The sequence below is a fragment of the Bos indicus x Bos taurus genome, chromosome 1 (assembly GCF_003369695.1).
Source record: "Bos indicus x Bos taurus breed Angus x Brahman F1 hybrid chromosome 1, Bos_hybrid_MaternalHap_v2.0, whole genome shotgun sequence".
Taxonomy (NCBI): domain Eukaryota; kingdom Metazoa; phylum Chordata; class Mammalia; order Artiodactyla; family Bovidae; genus Bos; species Bos indicus x Bos taurus.
Window position 1 is genome coordinate 65122579 of NC_040076.1, and position 21233 is coordinate 65143811.

At 40.9% G+C, this 21233-nt stretch overlaps 1 protein-coding gene across 1 annotated transcript in view; it reads right to left on the bottom strand.

Annotated features, from left to right (window-relative positions):
- Window positions 1-20343, bottom strand: part of HGD (homogentisate 1,2-dioxygenase) — a 42780-nt gene extending 22437 nt beyond the window's left edge. Inside the window, exons 1-4 of the mRNA XM_027530693.1 lie at window positions 20131-20343; window positions 13780-13851; window positions 12908-12996; window positions 9011-9116 (exon numbers count right to left, since the gene is read on the bottom strand). Of these exons, the coding sequence (XP_027386494.1) occupies window positions 9011-9116; window positions 12908-12996; window positions 13780-13851; window positions 20131-20145 (282 nt within the window). The 5' untranslated portion in view covers window positions 20146-20343. The remainder of the gene's footprint in view (window positions 1-9010; window positions 9117-12907; window positions 12997-13779; window positions 13852-20130) is intronic.
- Between the last annotated feature and the right edge of the window lie 890 nt (window positions 20344-21233).

Consider the following 21233-nt stretch of genomic DNA (forward strand, 5'->3'; position numbering starts at 1 on the left):
CAATACTTTATATATTTTGCAACTGTGTTCTGCAAATTCTACTGGAAAATAAAGCTCTGCTTAGTTTAAGTGAAGTGGTCAAAATAACTTGAAAAGCATCTTCAACAGAGACTAAAGTTAGAAGTAAAAATTCTTTCAATTTATCAAAGGAGAAAGAGAATCTGTGGTAACATTTAATAATCAGGATTTGAAGTTTGTGCTCAGGGATGTAAATGAAACTAGAGAATTGGCCTCAGTATTTCTAAAGTCAGAAGATTGGGAGGTGTACTGGATGATCTGAGTATCACCTTCCACAGTTGGTTTCTTTGCTTCATTGAGAGTCCCTCCAAAGTTGCGCTGGACTCAACTAAATTGTATGAGTTGGATACTCTCAACAACATTGGTGGATTAGAGGCAAACATATTGTTAGAAGTTGGTAATATCTATCCAAGAATTTGGAAGTAACTTGTAGATGCAGTTGTGATCACAATGGACAAACAATTGTTAGCAACAGCTATGGCTAGGTGAGGCTCAGGGTAATTCACTACAGAGAGTTTCAGCCCAGACTAGGAAAGATGGAGGAGAGAGATAAAATAAAACAGTGGCTCATTAAATTCTTCAGAAAACCTAAAATTTGAGGGAAATGGCAGCATAATTTATGTGGTGAAAAATCAGGCTTTGAGTGACTCGTTGGAGTTCTTAGAGGTAATAAGTAAGATCATGGGTAAAGAGGATTCAAATCACTCAAATCACTTTGTTTAGACTTCTTTTTTTTTAAATTAATTGTTTAGACTTTTAAAAGTCTTTTATGAGAAGACAAAAAAGATGAGCTAGCATCGGATTTAGATGACATTTTTTCATGTCCAGGACAGAAACCTGGATACTTGACCTTGCCCTTGAGTGTAAAGCTAAGGGCTTTATATCCCTTACTCAGCACCCAGCATAGAGCAAGGAACATAGTAGTCACTCAACAAATAGTTGTCAGATGACATTTAATTCTCACAACAACCTTCTAGGGCTCCCGTATTTATCTCTACTTTATAGTGACAAAACTAATGGTTTAGAGCAGTTAAATCTTCTTTACTAAAAACTGATGCTAAAAATCTCTCAGCCTCCTTTAGTAATCTAAACCCTGAGCCCTTTAATCTCAGTCTGTCTTGGTCTGCTTCCAATACCATTCATGATCTCCATGGCCCCCGAACCCAGGTTTTGGCTCCTTTTAATGGCCTTGTACTTAGTCTTCTAATCTGGGCCCTTATCTACTGCTCCTCCAGGGCTGAGTTGCCTTGACCTAATCTAACTGCTGGGACCCAAATCCTGCTAAGGTCCTTCAAGGTCAGCATTCCTGTCCAATCCCTATATATTCACTTATTCAAATGATTTATTGTCCCTCTCCACATGCCAGGTTTTATGCTAGGTACCATGACAGTCTCTGCCCTTGGGCAAAGAGAAGACCCTGCAATATGGCACGTTATGATAGAAAAACAAGGAAATGGGTAACTGGAATGATTTTGGAAGAGAAATATAAACAGGAATGTTCCCTCAGGAATAATTCCTGGTGCAGGGCATATTTAACATTCTTACACATGAACAATAAAAGACACACACAACAGAATAGTCTGGTTTGCAGATAGCTCCAACATCTTTTCCAAGGAATTAAGTGCAGGTTGATGGAGATGTACTGTAAAAAGAGCCAGCATGCTGTCTAAAAGGGTTGAACAGGGCAATGTGCACTGCGGTGTTGGCAAACATCAGTGAATGCATTTAGAGAAATGCCATCTAGTCTATTTATAGGAGGATGGGATTGGAGCTATCAGGGAGTTTCTTCAACAAATACTTGTGATTCTACTGTCTGGAAGAGGGCATATGCTGGGTCCTGCAGGTTGTAAGAAAATGAGGGAGACATAGCTCCTACTCTCAAATACTCTGAGAAAAATATTGGAAGAGTTCAGTGAAGAAAGTAGTATTTAAGATGAAAGTGAAAGTGAAAGTTGCTCAGTCATGTCCAACTGTTTGCGACCCCATAGACTATACCGTCCATGGACTTTTCCAGGCCAGAATACTGGAGTGGGTAGCCTTTCCCTTCTCCAGGGGATCTTCCCAACCCAGGGATTGAACCCAGGTCTCCTGCATTGCAGGCAGGTTTTTTACCAGCTGTACCACAAGGGAATTTTAAATTATGGGTGAGATTTGGATGGGTGGATACTTGTGAGGGAAGTAGAGAAAATTCTAGGTAGATGAAAGAGCATAAAGCATCCAGGCAGGAAAATTTAGACTATTGTCCTAGTTTGGTGACGGTTCCAGGTTGGCTGATAGGTAGAGGACATGGAAGAGTGAAGTGTTTGAAAGGTATAATAGTGAACCACTTGTCTTGGGAGTCTGCATTTGATTGGCTGGGCAGTGAGAGAGAGGTAACAGCAGGATTTAAAGATTTCTGAGTAATAATTTAGTAAGCTAAGTCTGGCAGTAAGGTGTAGGAAAGGATGGGATGGGAAGACACATGGATCAGTTAGAAGGCCCTTATAACAGCCAGGTAAGAGGAAGTGAAGTCCAAATCAGGTGGTGTTAAGAAAAGAAAGGAGAGTATAGATACCAAAGACATCTTGGGAGCAAATTCTATGGCAATGTTTCTTAAAGTGTGGTCTAGAGCCAATCTGAATGGAAATCATCTGGATAGAATCCTGTGTATCATCCCAGACCTACTGAATTAGAATCTCTGGGGTGGGGGAGTCTGGGGCATCTATGTCTTCAACAAGTCACCTTGGTAACTTTTATGTAGATGGGAATCATCATCTTATAGACATGGCACACAATTCAATGCAACGGAGGAAAGAAATTTTCATGATGACTCCAAGGACTTGCTGTGCAGTGGGTGGTGGTGGTGTAATTGCAGGTTGAGTGTGAAAGAGTGGTTGTGTCATTAACAGATCTAGAAAGCCTGAGAGAAAGGCAAGTCTGGCTGGGACTATGATGTCTTCAGTATGGATCCTATTGAGGCAGGACATACCCATGGCAATTCCCATATGGGATTTGGAGTTGGGGGAGAGATTTGTAAAACATATTGTAGAGAAGTAATAGTTAATGTCATAGGAATGAATGATATTTGTTAGATTTTAAAAAGTAAAATATGGGAGATGTGGAAGATAGTGAGAGGAAGATAAAGTAGATAATTGAGTGTAAATGAGGTTCCACAGTGAAGGCAGAATGGCTTCCAAATATGACTGTTGGGACGGACTTCCTGAAATATGGCCTACAAGTTACACCAAGTTTGGGGCTGGAATTATGTTGGGTGAAGTTAGATTTCTGCCTGCAGAGATGTATATTTGTGGGGAATTTGGGTGATAGGTGGGAAATGAAGTGGGCTAGAAAAACCCTCTGCTGCTCAAGGAATTCCTCTTCTTAGTTCACCAAAGCTGGGTATTTCTTATCAATAGCAAGTAACCATTTGCCTCTAAGGCAAAGAAAGTCCAATAAAGTGGGAATCACTAACTGATAATTGGAAAGAAAATGGAGGAAGCACAGGCTGAATTGGGTTGAACTGTCTTCTCAAAATTCCTATGTGTGAGTCCAAATCCCTACTACCTTAGAATATAACCACATTTGGAAATAGGGTCTTTACGCAAGTGATTAAGTTAAAATGAGGTTGTTGGGGTGGCCCCTGACCAAACTACTGTGTCCTTATAAGAAGAGGAAGTTCAAACACAGAGACGTTCAGAAGGAAGACAACATGAAGACAGAGGGAGAAGGTAGCCAACTACAAGCCAATCGAGAGGCCTCAGAAGAAACCCAGCTGCCGACACCTTGATCTCAGACATCTTGCCTCCTCAGCTGTGAGAAAACAAATCTTTATTGGTTAAGCCACCCAGTCGGTGGTACTTTGTAAAGGCAGCCCTAGCAAATGAATAAAGAGGGGAGGGGCCGATGTGGGCGATAAGAAAGAGAAGAAAAGATAAGAAAGACAAGAAGGAAGAAGAAAGGAGCAGCAGGAGAGTAAGTAATTCTCTCTCTCCCAAGAGGGTGATGGAGACAAGGCAGAGACAAGAAAGTATTTCAGGACGTTGGAGATGGCCTGTGTTGCAGGTTTACATGATGTCATAGAACACAGGAAAGGACAGAGATCCAGGAAGAAAAGAGGCAAGTCAACTACTCCAGGTTTGGGGATATTGAGGAGAAAAGGGTTGTGTTTAGCCAGGGATGATTCATAATAATAACAATGGAAACAATCTAAATACCGGAAAATAAAGGAATTATCTTGTAAACATGTACTGGGTAATTATGCCACATGAAAAACCATCTACACTCAAAGAGTTTGAAAAGACATGGGACAAAGCATAAAATATGATGTTTCCATTAAAAAACAGAACGTAAAATTGTATTAGAGCATGACTGCGTGTGCGTGCTAAGTTACTAAGTCCTGTCCGACTATGAGACCCCATGGACTGTAGCCTGCCAGGCTCCTCTGTCCATGGGATTCTCCAGGCAAGAATACTGGAGTGGGTTGCCATACTCTCCTCCAGAAGATCTTCCCAACCCAGAAATTGAACCTATGTCCCTTGCATTGCAGGCAGATTCTTTACCACTGAGCCACCAGGGAAGCCCTTCTGTGCTCTACAGTATGGCCTTATTATTTATGTATTTTATATATAGTAATTTGTATCTGTTAATCTCAAATTCCTAACTTATTCCCCATCCTGCTTGTTTGCTAAGTCTGTGAGTCTGTTTTTTGGCCATGATCATGTTTTCCGGGATCTTAGTTCCTCGACCAGGGATCAAACCTGAACCTTGGCAGTGAAAGCATGGAGTCCTAACCACTGGACCACCAGAGAATTCCCTGTTTCTGTTTTGTAAATAAGTTCATTTGTATTACAGTTTAGATTACACATTTAATTAGTATAATAATCTCTACTAAGTTAGACAGAGAAAGACAACATCATATACTTTTTTAAAAACATCATTAATTTAAGAGTATTTATAGCCTCTTTTCCATCCCTTATCTGCTCCCTACAGAAAATTCTGCTTTGCTCATTCCCACTCCCTCAATCCTTGAACTTCAGTCTTACCATGTAAATCAATGTTTTGTGCGTGCGTGTGTGTGCATGTGCTGTGAAAAGTGGATGAGGACCTACTCTCTGACATTTTCTAGTGGCACAAGGTAGGGGGAGGCAGAGGCAAGCCACAAGGTACTTGTGATCCAGGCCTGAGTTGCTTGGGAAAGATAAGAGCTCGGGGAAGTGGTGTGAGAGGGTTGGAGTCCAGGGAAAATTGGGGAAAGAGGATTTTAAAAAGTGTTGCTGTGGGTCATATACTGGATGCTCTTTAGTGTTTTCAGGAGAAGCAAATGAAGATTAGGATTATTTTTTATTACTTTTGGTCTCTGGCTGCATGAGACCCCAGATCCTATTTATTTACATACATGCGCAAATAAGAAGACTGGAAAGAAAGAAACCAACACATTGGAAGTAGTTAACTCTGCATTAATACGATTATTAGGCACTGACACTTTTATGTAAGTTTTGAATAGAACATGACATAATAGTAAGGGGCGATTATTGTTGTTTAAAGAAAGTACTTTCAATAGAGTGATCTGGGCAGGTTGTATCGCAAAGGGTTAGGAGTGAATCAAGGGGATAAAGTGGGCTTAGATTACTTTCTCAGGGAGTCACTATGAATAGGAATGATGGGCAAAAGCTTGAAGAGGCAGGAAATCCAAGACATTTTTGGTGGGAGGGGGTTTTTAGAATAGTGAAACCTAAAGAATGACAACTTAGACATCAAACACTCTGTAAGGATGTACTGTTTTGAAACAGTTAGGATAATTTGTGTGTCCTGGAGGCAGAAGGAGTTTTATGATGTGATCTTTTACTAGCTTCGAAGTATTTCTCACTTGGTCCAAATAATACTGGTTGAGATCTAACAGGTGATTTCCTCAGCTGAGGCTTAACTGGGTCAATAGTCTGATTTTCCAACAGTCAACACAGTAGGGTTAGGGCTATAGTAACAAAGATAAACTTTAAAGGACTCTGACTGGTAAAGAGGAATGCTGATTCAGGAATGCTAATTGAAATCTGTAAACTCACAGTTAAATTGGATGTATATTTGTTTGTTAAATTCTGGGATTCCAGAAGTTAGAGGAATGTGCATGATGCACAAAATTAGGTATATTTCTTATGTGAGATATTAATAGTTTGGACTTATGTCCACAGTTGAATCTAAATATAATCAAAGTTTGCATTAATTCTTAGGTGATTAATTAAATATACACTAAAAGAAAATGAAGGCTTGGAGGACATCATTTCCAATCTTCCTGGGAGGAAATCACAGATGACGGTGATGATAGCTTATCCCAAAATGCTCCCTTGGAGGAAACATTAAGTAACTGTCATGTCTTCAAATACTCAGAGATGACTAACACAGGGAGTTGGTGAAGCTGATGAAGCATTGGATTGGGTCTGTGACAGGTGAAGACATACCTATTGTACAGGTTTCAGCTGAGAAGACTGTCAGATGGATACCTAAAAATAATTTTCTCAGACTTTCTCCATGAGAGTCTGGAGTACATATTTGGAAGAGGTTGTGGGGGGTAGGAGGAGTGATGAATGCAGATTGGTGTGGTTAATTAATGAAGCATAAAATTGGAAAGAGATATTAACTTGTCAAGAAGGTGTAAACAAAAAGACAAAAGGATGAATTTTTCAAGAACAGCCAGGGTGTGTATCAGGGTGTAGGATTACAGAGTCGGAGGAGGATAAAACACCACGTTGATGGAACTGGTGTCCAACCTGAAGTACGATTGAGTTCTGGGGCACATCTGTCCCCATTTGTGTGAGCACAGAGTCAAAAATGAGCAGGAGAAATATTGGAGAAGAAATGTATTTGGAGAAATGCACTATGGAGAAAGTGTTTGAAGGAATTCAGAACAGGAGGAAGGTAACAAGTTCGAGGAGAAATGCAAAGCAAGGAAATGGGGAAGGGGAAGAACAAACAAGTGTGTACTGAGGATCTACTAGAAACAAGCAGAAACTTTCAATGCATCTATTTGGATGCCCCTGGATTAACTCAGGCTTTTAAATGCAGCTTCCTCATTAGCAGATACACACCACTGCATATAAAATAGATAAACAGCAAGGCTCCACTGTATAGTACAGAGACTATACTCAATATCCTATAAGAAACATAATGGAAAAGAATATGAAAAAGATTCTATATCTATAAATAAATCACTTTGCTGTACAATAGAAATTAAGACATTATAAATCAACTGTACTTCAATTAAATTTTTAAAACTGCAGTTTCCTCAAACTTCTCTCTCAGAATGTGTGTGTGCCAACTACTTATGAAATAATGAATTAACATGCACAACTGATGTACTTGACTCTCACCTATGGTGGGAGACTTCCATTTTCTACTTTGCTAATTTCTATATCATTTAAGTTTTTATACATACATATTACTCTTAAAATAAGACAAAATCAGAAAAATTCTATCAGAATGAGGTTAGCTTCCATAGAAAAGCCACTTGTACCTCCAAATAATCATTATGAAGGGTTGCACTCATGTCAAATAAAATGTATCATAGTAGTCATAGAGATAAAAATACGATATAATAAAAGGATATTACTGAGCATATTACACATCACACTCACATTTTCCTTAAAGATTAGGTTTAAAACTTCACTCTCCACCCCCAAAAAATGACATAAGCATGGCTCCACTGTTGCCCACACAACCACATCTAAGATTATCAAGTCTTAGATAACTGTGTGAATGATATTAGCAGCAGGCACAGTGGAACTCCCTTCTTCACCCCATATACCAGGCTGATAGTTATCTTAAGGGTCCCATGATTTAATTCCCAAATATCTGCCTACAGATTTTGCCTGCAATCCTTCTTTTAATTAATGCTCAATGGTTTTCAAATTTAGCTCAATGGTTCTCAAATTTAATGTACATAAGAATTACCATACAGAGTAGCACACACAAAACCACGTATCTTATACTTTATGGGGAGTTAAGGGATTTTTCAGAGATGATTTGGTTTGAACTTGTTTAACTTGCTGATTTAGCAGCCACCTTGTTCCTTTGTATAATATGAGATTTGGCTCCACTTGAGAGAACTATCAGAAACTTAATTGAGGATTCTCTTTGCTGAATAAGAAAAGAATTAGAAAACTTACTGTGGTTCAATTACCTTCTCAACTTTCCAAAACAAATATCCAATAAATGCTTAATTTCTGTCCTGACCATGAATCCTTTAGAAGTATAGGTATCCATCCTTTGTTTTTGTTTTTTTCTAATATAATGGGGTCCTGTTATTAAGCCATTGGGTCTATTTATTAATCTAAAACAAATGAGTATGAGCATTGTAACTCTAAAGGAGAAATTGGAGAATTTGAGATATAATCCGTTGAGGAATCAGGCAGATTCTCAGAGAATGAACAGTGACTTGACTGCTCAAAGACAGCGGGTTAAGTAGAAGGCCAGGGAGGCAAACCTAGGTCTGTTTTCCTTTCTGCCTTATCCTTTTGTTATTGGTGACATGTACCTCAACTCAGGGGCAAAGAGAATACACTCGGGTGCTCAGAAGGTAAAAAAAGAGCTCAGTCTATTATAGCCCTGCGTGTCTCTCGTTACTGAAAGCACAGTACATAAACAATATGCAGAGGGAAAGCCCATTTGTCACTAGACCAAAAGAAGGAAACTTTCAGGCAAGGAACTGAGGTTTGCAGGTGACAGTTTAGGTGAAAATCAACCAGTCTACAGATGTGTAGATGTATTTTCACCAACCTATATAATTTCCATTCATTCACTGGGCACTCCTGCAGCTAGAAAAATGAAAGCTTATACCCACACATGTGCACAGGCACAGCCAGTCACTTCCAAAATTCCTACCCAAGTTTGGGCAAAGGAACAGATACACTGTAGCACTTATTTAAAAAATCTATCTAATTTCTCAAAGACCCAGGTTAGGCTTAAATGTTTATATTTAAGGCTTTGGATACATGCTGCTCTCCAACTCATAGGACTAGGTTACCTGGTTAGGATCAGGATCAACTTCATCCCAGTTGTGAGTGATGTGGCCTTGGTCAATGAACTCAAAAGGCTTGTGAGAAACTGAAGGTAGAATCCTATACAGCCAGCTGTGGGGAGGAAACAAGGACACACAAAACTTAGGGTGAAGTTATGGGTGATGCCCAGACTGTCTCAGGAAGTACCATCAGGAAGACACTCAAGTCCACAACGATCTGTGGGCTTTAATGTGAGATGCAATGACACAGCATCACTTCTTAATAGCCACTGTTGCGCATAGCCCTGCCTCTTCTCACCTTTCAACCCTACCCATCAAATGGAGAGTTGGAGGCTCTAGCCCTCGGTTATTTCCATGCTGGCAAAGAAAGAATTGTCTTTCCCAATGACAGCTATAAAGGAAGGGAAAGTACCTTGAGGGATATCTGTGCAGGCAGACCCACAGGAAAACATTAGCTTATATATGTCATTGGATCCTAATCTTTGTTCTGGCTCTAGTAAGTGAGGAAAATGAAGCCCACACAGTTTGAGACAATACAGGTGGTTTCTTTGTGATTTTTGAAATATTAATCAATTTTCTTACTTAAAATTGTAAAATTAATTCATGCCAGTGCTAAAAATAATTCAAGCAATTTAAAAAGTCCCAAAAGGTAAAAGACTTTCTCCTTTAATTTCTCCAGCGCCAGTTCTCAGAGGCTAATTAGAACTGTTTAACAATTTTCTTGTATATTCTTTCTGATGTTTCCAATGCATAATAAGCAAAATTGCCAAATTGCTGTACCATTTTAGTCTCACAACAATAATGTATGAAAGTGGCTGATTACCCACATCTTTACAAATATGCAGTATTATGAATAATTTTGACCTTAGGTGAAAAATGCTATCTAATTTTTATTTTGAATTACCTTTATTTATGAGTAAGGTTGAGAATCTATATGTTTATGGGCGCCTTGTAATTTTTCTGTGAATTACTTGCCCAAGTTCTTTACCATTTTTCTATTGGTTGTCTTTTTTATGCTAATTTGTAAGAGATTTAGGAAATTAACACAACTATACTCTAAAATTATAAAACTATCCATATTTTCCTATAGCACATTTGTAACTTTGTTTCAAGTTACAAAGCTCTTGAAACTTTGTAGAAGCTTCTCTGGTGACTCAGAGAGTAAGGAATCCATCTATAATTTGGGAGACTGGGTTTGATCCCTGGGTTGGGAAGATCTCCTAGAGAAGGGAATGGCAACTCACTCCAGTATTCTTGCCTGGATAATTCATTCTATGGACAGAGGAGACTGGCAAGCAGATTGTGAGCAGACAGAGGAGACTGTGACCATGGGGTCGCAAAGAGTCGGATACGACTGAGCGACCAACACACATACATAGCCTTGTTTCAGTAAGAGGTGATCTTAATGAAGGAGCCCTGAAGGACACCAGGAGGAGAACGATCCAGAAGTCGAGAGGGACACTGAAACTCACTAAGAGGGACCCAAGTCCTCTCAGAGGCTGTTACCCTGACAGAGTACAGCAGGAAGAGGAACACCACCTGGGGCAATGGAAGATTAGACCTGCTTGAACAGGTTCTGGCCCTTTAAGCCCCAGGACAGTCTACTTCAGGAGCTGGAGTTGGCCTGGCCTGAAACTGAGTCATTCGGGAGATCAAGCTAGATTTGTTCAGTTTTCTTCTGTTTCCTCGAACTCTAGGTGAAGTGATCTCAGACATTGGACTTCAGACCATAAATTATTAATAACTATGCCTCGCTAGCATCTAGTAGTATACAAAATTGAGAACACGTATGTGTGTCTTAGAACCAACTGTGAGATCCTGGGCAAGTTTTTTGAGTCTATGTTCCTCATCCTTATCTCCTAGGATTGTTGTCAGGATTGAGTTTATGTACCAAGAATGCCTGGTAGAGTAGGTGCTCACTTATTAGACGTGTGTTGAGTTGTTTATCTGTCTACCCCTATCATCTACATTGTTATGACGGTCCAGATTTTCCACATTCTCTGTCCTGGCTTTGACCTTCTCAGGACCGAAAGGATCAGCTAACTAATCATAAAAACCAACCCCTGATAGATATACTCTCTGACAGTTTTTGGGTGGGGGTGAGGGGTCCTGAACTCTGTGGTTGACTAAATGTAGGAATACCAGGCTTTCTCACTTATGGATGGGGTTGGCTCCATCTTCCCCCTGGGGACTTTGAGCATTTTCAGAAAACTTGTGGATACCTTTGAAGAGTTCTAGACAGATGGGTGAACCATGCCTAGTGTCCTTTGTTTTTCAGCCGAGTTTGCAAAACTCCCCAGGCAGCACTACATTGCCCTGGACAGAGATTTAATTCTGATTCAGGGAATGGTGCCAGCATCTTAATGAAATGCCGACAGCTCCTTTTCAGCCTCCTGGAATAGAGCTCTACTCCCGCTGGCTGAAGAGATTGCTGAATAATGGGGGCAGGCAGTAGAATTCGGAGTCCAGGTGTCCCGTTAGTGAATGGGTCATAAAGTCAAGAACATAGCCACGGAGGCCAGGCTGTTATAAATTAGAATGGACAAGAATTGTCTGTGTGCTTACCTTACCTTGGCTATCTGGGCTTGCAGAGAGAGAGAGATGATTAAATAGTGATAGAATTAATCCTGATTTGACAAGTATGGGAAACTATCTCTTCCCTTCTTCATGTGCAGATCTAGTGAGAGAGAAGCAATATTGATATTGATGTGATAACAGCACCTGCCACTCAATTTTCTGACAGGCGTTTAGGGATACCATGTATTAAAGGCAGACACTCTACTATTGTGGCAATAGTGATGATTATGGTAATTAATGTTAATTGAGCACTCACCAGGTACCTGGCAATGTGCTAAGGACTTTGCATACATTCTTTCCTTTAATCCTCTTCAAGACTATGAAATAAATACTATTATTATGTTTTCTACAAATGAAAAACCAGAAGGCTCTAAGAGGGTAGATGACATGCCCGAGGTCACACAGCTGGAAAGAGAAGGAGCCAGGATTTAAACTCAGGAGGCCTGACTGCAGTGTGGGCATGATGAACCGGTAAGGGGAACAATCTATCATTTGTGTGGTCCATGATGCTCTTGTACGCACTGTCTCATTGACTTCTCAGGAAGACTCTCTGGAGATAAACCCAATCATCTTCCACTAAGTAGTACAAGACTGCCTACCCTCCACCCCCAACCTCCAATGTAAGTAGCAGCCCTCTTTGTGGATACCTTCATCTGGTCTGAAATTCTTGCAATTGGATGCTGCTTGTTTAAGTCACAACACTTAACTGCCTCCCCAAATCACAACATCTACTGCATCTTATCTGCACCATAGGAGTTAACCAAGGGAGTGTGTTCACTGACCTGGCTTGTAGGACATGGGAACATGACACATTGTGCTAATGAATGTGCTGGTTTCCAGCAAAGGCAAATTCCAAGGAGAAAAAACCTTATTAATTCAGACCACAAGGGGCCATAATACATGACCTTTCATCTAACCCATGCTTGGATTATCCAATATTTTCATCCAAAGAACATAATACTTCTAGTCAGCTGAGGAAGATATTGCACTGAATCTTCTGTAACTTTGAGTTAATCAGTATTAAAAAAAAAAAAGTAAAACAAAATTGGACAATTCCTAGGGGAAGGCCAGACTATCAGGAACATTTTTTTTCTGAGTACAAGCAACAGTTTGCAAATGTAACTAGACATATCTGTTTTCTAGGCTCTATGCAGCTGTTCTCTCTACTTCTTCCAACAGTCACTTGATTCTGGCTGAAGATGAGATGCATCTTTCCCTGACAATGATCCAAGGCACAGCCTATAAGAAGCAGGATTTTGGGCAGCCCTGGGAGGTTGTGGCCTAGGTATAGGAGGCAGAATTAAATACTAGTTATAGTTCCCATACCTTCTTTTATTGGTGCTCCGTGGACAAGTGAAAGCTGATCCTGAGAGCTGCTCAGCATACAGATTGTAGGGGCAAACTTGAGGATTATTCTAAAACAAAGGAGGCAATAAATGACATCACTCGATCAGAAAGGTATCCCACCTTCCCATGAAACCACTCAGTGGGGGGAATTCTGGCTTGGATGGGGATGCTCTGGGTCACTTACTGCCCATGACCATCTTCAACCTATATATCTTTCTTGTAATAAAGTTTTAGGTAAGTTATTGTATAATTATAAATTATAACCTATCTCACCCTTCAGGAATATCCCAATGCTGATATATGAGTATATTTCTTTCTATTCTTACCCTCCAAAATGGGGATCCTATGATATGTGTAGTCTTATTAATAATTAGCATATTAAAAAAGAGGAAACAGTATATCATGAGCATTTTTTATGCCATGAAATAGTCAAATTTTTTTGAAAAATTTTTGTTTGCCATAGTTTTTATTGTAACCAATACTAGTGTGAACATCTTTGTGCACACATTTTAAAACAAGGGCTGATTATTTTCTCCTCATTGTCATATCTTATGTGGTTCAAAGAAGTATAAGAAAGTCCCCTAACCCTGAACCTGGGGGATCCTCCTGAAAGCCCTACAGTTAGTCTTACTTATCTTGGGGGTAAGTGTTTTGCCATAGGTAACCATTATCCAACTTTAACTTTTGCATTATTGCTGTTCAGTATCCCAATTGTCTTAACAATCTGTAACACTTTTAGACAGTTCACAGGCTAATACAATAGCCATGGTGGGAAGAGGCACTTGACCTGAAGGCTGGTCATACTTTCCTTTAATTCAGAGTTCTCTAATTAATATTTTATTTACTCATACCTGTCCTTCTGGCAGGGCACCTGGGCAACGAGGGTCCTCTGAGGCACACTCATTGCCGAATCCAGAAATGTACTGCATGTGACAAGACACAAAGGCCACCATTAATGGGACTTAAAGAGTATTCTGCTATTTGACAGTCTACGAAGGTAAGAAATTTCTATATGGACATGTGTTTATCATGTTCTATACATCATATCTTTACTATGTCTTGGCATGTGACCCATTTAGGACAGATAATTTCCCTGCGTGAATTTCAAAGACCCACAATTGATTGGGAGAAGAGTGCTGGATATTGCATAGACTCACCACCCCTAGCTGTACTTACTTAATTGATTTATGGGCTTGTTCTTAATTGTCCCAGATCATGGCATCCAGTCCCATCACTTCGTGGGAAATAGATGGGGAAACAGTGGAAACAGTGTCAGACTTTATTTTTGGGGGCTCCAAAATCACTGCAGATGGTGACTGCAGCCATGAAATTAAAAGATGCTTACTCCTTGGAAGGAAAGTTATGACCAACCTAGATAGCATATTCAAAAGCAGAGACATTACTTTGCCAACAAAGGTCCATCTAGTCAAGGCTATGGTTTTTCCTGTGGTCATGTATGGATGTGAGAGTTGGACTGTGAAGAAAGCTGAGCGCCGAAGAATTGATGCTTTCGAACTGTGGTGTTGGAGAAGACTCTTGAGAGTCCCTTGGACTGCAAGGAGATCCAACCAGTCCATTCTGAAGGAGATCAGCCCTGGGATTTCTTTGGAAGGAATGATGCTAAAGCTGAAAGTCCAGTACTTTGGCCACCTCATGCGAAGAGTTGACTCATTGGAAAAGACTCTGATGCTGGGAGGGATTGGGGGCAAGAGGAGAAGGGGACGACGGAGGATGAGATGGCTGGATGGCATCACTGACTCGATGGACATGAGTCTGGGTGAACTCCGGGAGTTGGTGAGGGACACGGAGGCCTGGCGTGCTGTGATTCATGGGGTTGCAAAGAGCCGGACACGACTGAGCGACTAAACTGAACTGAACTGAACTGAAGAACAGGTTCTTTAATTCTGGGTCCATCAGGGAGTTCCTGAGAGGGAGATGGCTCAGGCTCAACTCCAGGTTAGTAAGATCTTGCTTGCCTAGATAGAAACCTCCCTGAGGTTGGTGCTCCACTCCCCCTCCGTACACTGAAACAAGCAGCTACAAGGAGATGTGTGGATCCAATCTGACAGCAAAACCCTTGAGAAAAAGCTGTCCAATCAACCTGGCTGCAGGCAAAAGCCTATATCATCTGGCTCACATATGGAGCACTTGTATATATGTTTGCATCTATGTGGACACAAGAAAACAAAATAGGAAGATATGGGTGGCCTTCAGGAGAAGGGTCAGACCAGAATCTGTCCTCAGTGGCACAAAGGAGTGCATTCTGACTGCCATCTGTTTACTTTATGTTCAGAGAGAGGAAAAGAGAGTTTCTCAACAAAGTGTGTAGGTCCCCTGAAACTGATTCTGACAACACTTAACACACCTGTGAGTTCTTGTTCACTCTCTGTTTTTTCTGCTAGTTTATAAGCTCCATAAAGGCTGGAACTATGGCATCTTGTTTACCTCTGTATATGCTTTGTGCCTTGTTTATAGAAGGTACTCAATAGATACCTATTGTTTTAGTTTTCCTTTGAAGCCTATGCCAACGCAAAAGTATGTATCCTGCTCTAAGTAGGGCTGTGTGTGTGTGTGTGTGTGTGTGTGTGTGTGTGTGTGCGCATGCGTGTGCTAAGTTGCTTCAGTCGAGCCCAACTCTTTGTGACCCCATGGACGGCAGCCTGCCAGGCTTCCCTGTTCATGGAATTCTCCAGGCAAGGATACTGGAATGCGTAGCCATGCCGTCCTCCAGGGGATCTTCCCGACCCAGGGATTGAACCCACATCTCTTGCGTATCCTGCATTTGCAGGCAGGTTCTTTACCAGTAGGGCCACCTGGGAAGCCCAAGTAGGGTTAGGACCAACCCCCCAAACCCTTTTCTCTAACTTAAACATCAAAAATGGCTGTTTTCTTCCCATAGTTTTTTCTTAAATGTACTTAGTTTTAGCTCATGAAAATGAAAGTGCAGCCTCACTCAGTGAGTGAAATACCACCATCTGAGCACAGTCTCTAAGATATATAAGAAGGATGTAAGTGGGTGGAGGATAAGCCCTCCAGAGTTCTCAGCAGCATGCAGAAGGAGCTTGATGGAATTCACCTGCAAGTGTGAGCACCGAGCAGGGCAACAGCTGCCCGTACTTGGAAGGAATAGCAAATGTGAAATGTTAGAACCTAGAAAGCAATGGAACTGAAATTATTCCTTTTTGCCTCCAGACACAGTATTTTTTTATATTTGAAAATCTATCAGCACTAAAAACAGCGAGTTATATTACACACAGATTGGTTAACAGCAGTGGCATGTAGTTTGGAATGATTTCTTTGGGGAAATGGCAGAGACCATCCAACATTATGACTCTCCACTGAATACAATTTTCTTCTCTCTAAATGAACCTCGTGCTCACCATCAAGAGGATTGAATCTGAGCTGCTGAGAAATGGTAATGACCCCAGATTATCTTCAGGTCTGTGGGATGGAATTTTAGACCGGTCTTGACTGAAGCCACAGGGTGCCACAGTGCCTTCACTGTGCTCCACTGCTGCGCTGTTTCTGCAAAGGGAGGCAGGCAGGTCTGAGTGCAACAGCCGAGGTCTCTGGCAGGAGTGCGTAGGTTTACTCATTAACTTGCTGCATTCTTTGCAACTGCTGGCCTCAGAGCAGAGTCCAGGGTTATTTGTACATTGGAAACAGAGGAAGAGAGACTTACTATGTGTAGTTTTAAAGCATTTGCTTCAGATTCCTTTAAAAAATAGAAAAGAAAGTAGAAAGAACAGCTGGTGGTTTGGAAGGGAGCCACCCAGCTTGGAGAGAGGTGTGAGTTCTGAATTGGTTTCCCACTCTTAGCTGCGGTGCATTGGCTGAAGAGGAGGGTGGAAACTGCTGAGTCATTCTCAGACCAGTTGGTTTTCCTAATCTCCTGAGAGAAAAATTACAGATGAGTTTGTTAGAGCTTTAAATATCTTGTGCCTCACTGCTGAATGTATCAGAATGGAGGAAGCAGTGTTCTGTAGCTGCTTCCCCAAGGCTTTGAGATCAAGGACAGAATCTGAACTCTGCTCCTATCAGCTGTGAAAATTCAAGCTTTCAACTCCAGCTGATTCAGTGACTATACAAATACATCTTATACAAATAAATACATAATTAAATCTGACGTCAAGTGTGTGTATTTATATGCTTTCTTCAATCTGGATTCTGAATAATTTTATCCAACATAAAAATATGATTTTGTTTCCTTCCAAGAGAATTATACACATCCTTTCCACATCCTTTCTAAAGAACAAATGACTGAACTCATGTAATTTCAGTAGCGTCAGTTCTTTGGCAGTTCCCTAGTGTACAGATTTCTAATTCTCACTTGGTCCCCAGGATATGATTTACTTGTCAGAGTAGTTTTATGAGGTGCTTTCGCCTGACTCTGATTCTGGATAACACCCTGATGGGATGAGCAGATGGTGTACTTCATCTCCTTTTACAGGGCATGAGGAAAAGTGAGAGAAGTCAGGGCAGAGATGGAACTATAGCTACCTTTTTCTCCTTTGTAAAGGGTCCAGTATTTTTAGTTAACCTTGTTGGGAACATAGGTTATAGATTGCTAGGTGAACTTGCCGATTATTTCAAGTGGATTAAACTGAAGAGTTTAATTATTTCAAGTGGATTAGGCTGAAGAGTGAGTGGCTCCCCAAATATATCTATGTCTTAATCCCTTGAATTTGTGAGTGTTGCCTTATATAGCAAAAGAGACTTGGCAAATGTGATTAAGAATCTTGAAATGGGGAAATGTCCTGGATTATTTGGGTGTGCCCTAAATGCAATCAGGGCTTCCCTAATAGCTCAGTTGGTAAAGAATCCACCTGCAATGCAGAAGACCCTGATTTCATTCCTGGGTAAGGAAGACCTGCTGGATAAGGGATAGGTTACTCTCTCCAGTATTCTTGGGCTTTCCTGTGGCTCAGCTGGTAAAGAATCTGCCTGCAATACGGGAGGCCTAGGTTCGATCCCTGGGTTTGGAAGATGCCCTGGAGAAAGGAAAGGCTACCCACTCCAGTATTCTGGCCTAGAGAATTCCATGGATTGTATAGTCCATAGGGTCGAAAAGAGTCGGACATGACTGAGCAACTTTTCACTTCACTTAAATGTAATCATATATCTTCATAAAAGAGGGTGGTAGAGGAGGATTTGACGACAGAAGAGGAAAAGGTGATATGATGGAAGCAGAAATCAGAATGATGCACTTTGAAGGTGAAGAAAGGGACCATGAATCAAGAAATTTCTAGAAGCTGGAAATGCAGGGAAAGGGATTCTTCCCCTGAGTCATCAAAAGGAACCAGCCAACACTTTGACTTTAATCCATGGAAACGGATTTTAGACTTCTGACCTCCAGAATTTATTTTCCAGAAGAAAATAAATTTAGTCATTTTAAGCCATTAAATTTGTGGGAATTTATTACAACAGAAACAGGAAAGTGATACAATAATTATGTAGAGCAGGGGTCCCATCTTCAATTAACCATTAGAATCACCCCCAAAGCTTGTTAAATACAGACCCAAACCTAGTAAATCAAAATATTTAGTCCTGGGGCCCAAAGTCTGCTTGTTAAACATCTCTTCTTATAGAAATGAGGAAATCAAGACTTGTAGAAGTGAAACAACTTTAAAGCATAGCAAAGTTCATTTAAAATTAAATTTTATTATTATATCCTTTGAATTTTCTTCCCCCAATTGTGCTGTTTTTATGTAAATGTGATTTCATTTGAGGCTTTGGGTTGGCATATCCATTACAAGGAATAAATAAAAGCAGGAATTTTTTTTAACTTAAAATGTGTATTGATTAGAATGATGCAATCTGGCTTTCTGTGTTTGGATCTGTGATCTCTAGAGCTAACCTTTCCTTGCAGAGATTAGACAGCAGGCTGGGAAGAATGTCTTTGAAACTGAGAACAAAGACCAGCATGCAATTTACGTTGGTGTACTGGTGCTGTGCATATTAAATTTCTTAAAAATTTCGGCAGGATAAGATTTTATATATAATTTATTTATAAATGGTAAGGATGTTTTCACCCTGCTGAACTTCCTATAGGATTTTCATCAGGAAATAAAGTTTTTATGTACTCCCCCTCTTCTAAGGCTTCAACTACCATCATTGATATGATGACCTACTGTATCTTGTCTCCTGGGCTTCCCTGGTAGCTCAGAGGGTAAAGAATTTGACTGCAATGCAGGAGACAAGAGTTCAATCCCTGGGTTGGGAAGATCCCCTGGAGAAGGAAATGGAAACCCACTCCAGTATTCTTGCTTGGAAAATTCTATGGACAGAAGAGCCTGGCGGGCTGCAGCCCATGGGGTCGCAAATAGTTAGACATGACTGAGTGACTAACACACACACACATACACATATCTAGTCTCCTAGCTCTCCCCTCTCCCCTAAGTTCCAAACACATACAACTGACCACATCCTGGTATCTCATCTTTGGTTGTCTCTGGAGCAACTCAAATTTGACTCTTGGATCTCAGAACATGCAGGGCTGTGTGTGCTGTGCCTTTGCACTCACTATTTCTTCTAGCCCCCACCCCTTCTAAGTTAGTCAGTTTCAACTCTCTTAAGACTGAGCTCAGGAAGAGTTTCCCTGCTGACTTAGATGCTAAAGAACCTGCTTGCAGTGTGGGAGACCTGGGTTTGATCCCTGGGTTGGGAAAATTCTCTGGAAAAGGAAATGGCTACCCTTGCCAGTATTCTTGCCTGGAGAATCCCATACATATTTTTCAATTGCAGATTAAATAATAAGGAATTATTTCCTAGAGGAGGTGCTAGGACTTCCGCTGGTCAAGGGCTGATTGTGAGCCTCAAAATAACTGAATAGATTAAACATATCTAACTGGTGGGCTGGAGGCTGTCCAGGAAACTGCAGCGACAGGAAGGAGTAGAGTAGGGACTGGCAAACAGTCACAGGGAGAAAAGTGTCTGTCTACAGTGGAGGAGAGCCCTTATAAGGTCTACAGATTCCCAAGACAATCTATGAACTGAACAAGACAAGAGATAGACAATTAGACTGTCATCCATTTTCTTTGTCATCCCCCAGCCCCAGCCATGCTTACGGCAAAGCCTTGAACACAGTAGCTTGGACCAGGGTCTCTCTAAGTTAGTGCTAACTCTGACTCTCTGGAATTTTCAGAAGCTTCCATGAATTGTGGCTGAAGAAACCACAGCAAACTGGCCAGATAGTTTCTTACCTTCAACTCAGTCATTTTCCTTCTGCTGCAGGTGTGATGATTTCAGGAAACCCAGGCCCAGATGCTTCTGCTTCTCCTGCAAACCACCCACTGGATGTTATTCCACTTCTTCACTGTGCTCACTGGTCAGCAGGTCACTCAAATCAATCACAGGCATTTCCTAACTGGGCTATGCTAGGGAGAAAGTCCAGCATGCTTGTTCCCAAACTGCTTTCATAACTGCCTTTGGTTTTTATTAAACCTGGGCTGTTTCTAAAGAGTTTGCAGAGGCCTGTCTCCTCTTCACCCGAGATAAAGGTTGACCAATTATTTGTTTCAGGTAAAGGAAGGAGGGTCATCACTAAAGGCAGAGAATTTAAAGCTATGAGAGGAAGTGTGGCAGTTAGTGCTTGGTGTGTGAGGCAAAGGCTTCTCCACTCAGTCTTGACGCAGGCCAGGAAGGAACACGGCGGAGAGTTCGCTCTCTGAGAGCAGTGAGGAAACGAGCTGTGCCCTGACACAGGTGTTTTCACACAGCTGCCCGAAACTTGGACCGGGTCTGGACAGCTCTCCACAGTTGCCTCCCAGGGATGAGCTGGGTGAACAGCTCAGAATGAAGCACTCGGGTTAAAGCCAATTTAGATGTTTACTGTTGTTCCACTTAATTTCTCAAATATATTTAGTGTTCTTATAAATTCCTTAAGAATATTATTTCCTTATGCTTGTATCCCTCTAACAAGAGACCCAAGGGTTATTTTCCAGCCACTTTTCCATGACTCCCTTGTCCTTCATCTTGGCTACTCTCCTTAGCCATGGTCAGGTATCAACTTCATGGCTAATGGCATTCAGGAAGGAAGAAACCATATATTGAGTGCTTGTCATGCCAGATTTTCCCACAGACATTACCTCATTTAATTGCACAAAAACAATCTCGTAAACTAGGCTTTATTATTGTAAACTCAAGTGCAGCAGACCAGGCAGAACATGTAAATGGGTAAGGTAGGCTAAGTAAGTTTTAAAGATATATAAATGAAGTTCCAATTTTTAAACACTGGCAACTTACATAAGTGAATGGATGAATGAATGAATGAAGTCACTGTAACAGATTGTAAAAAAGGCCCACA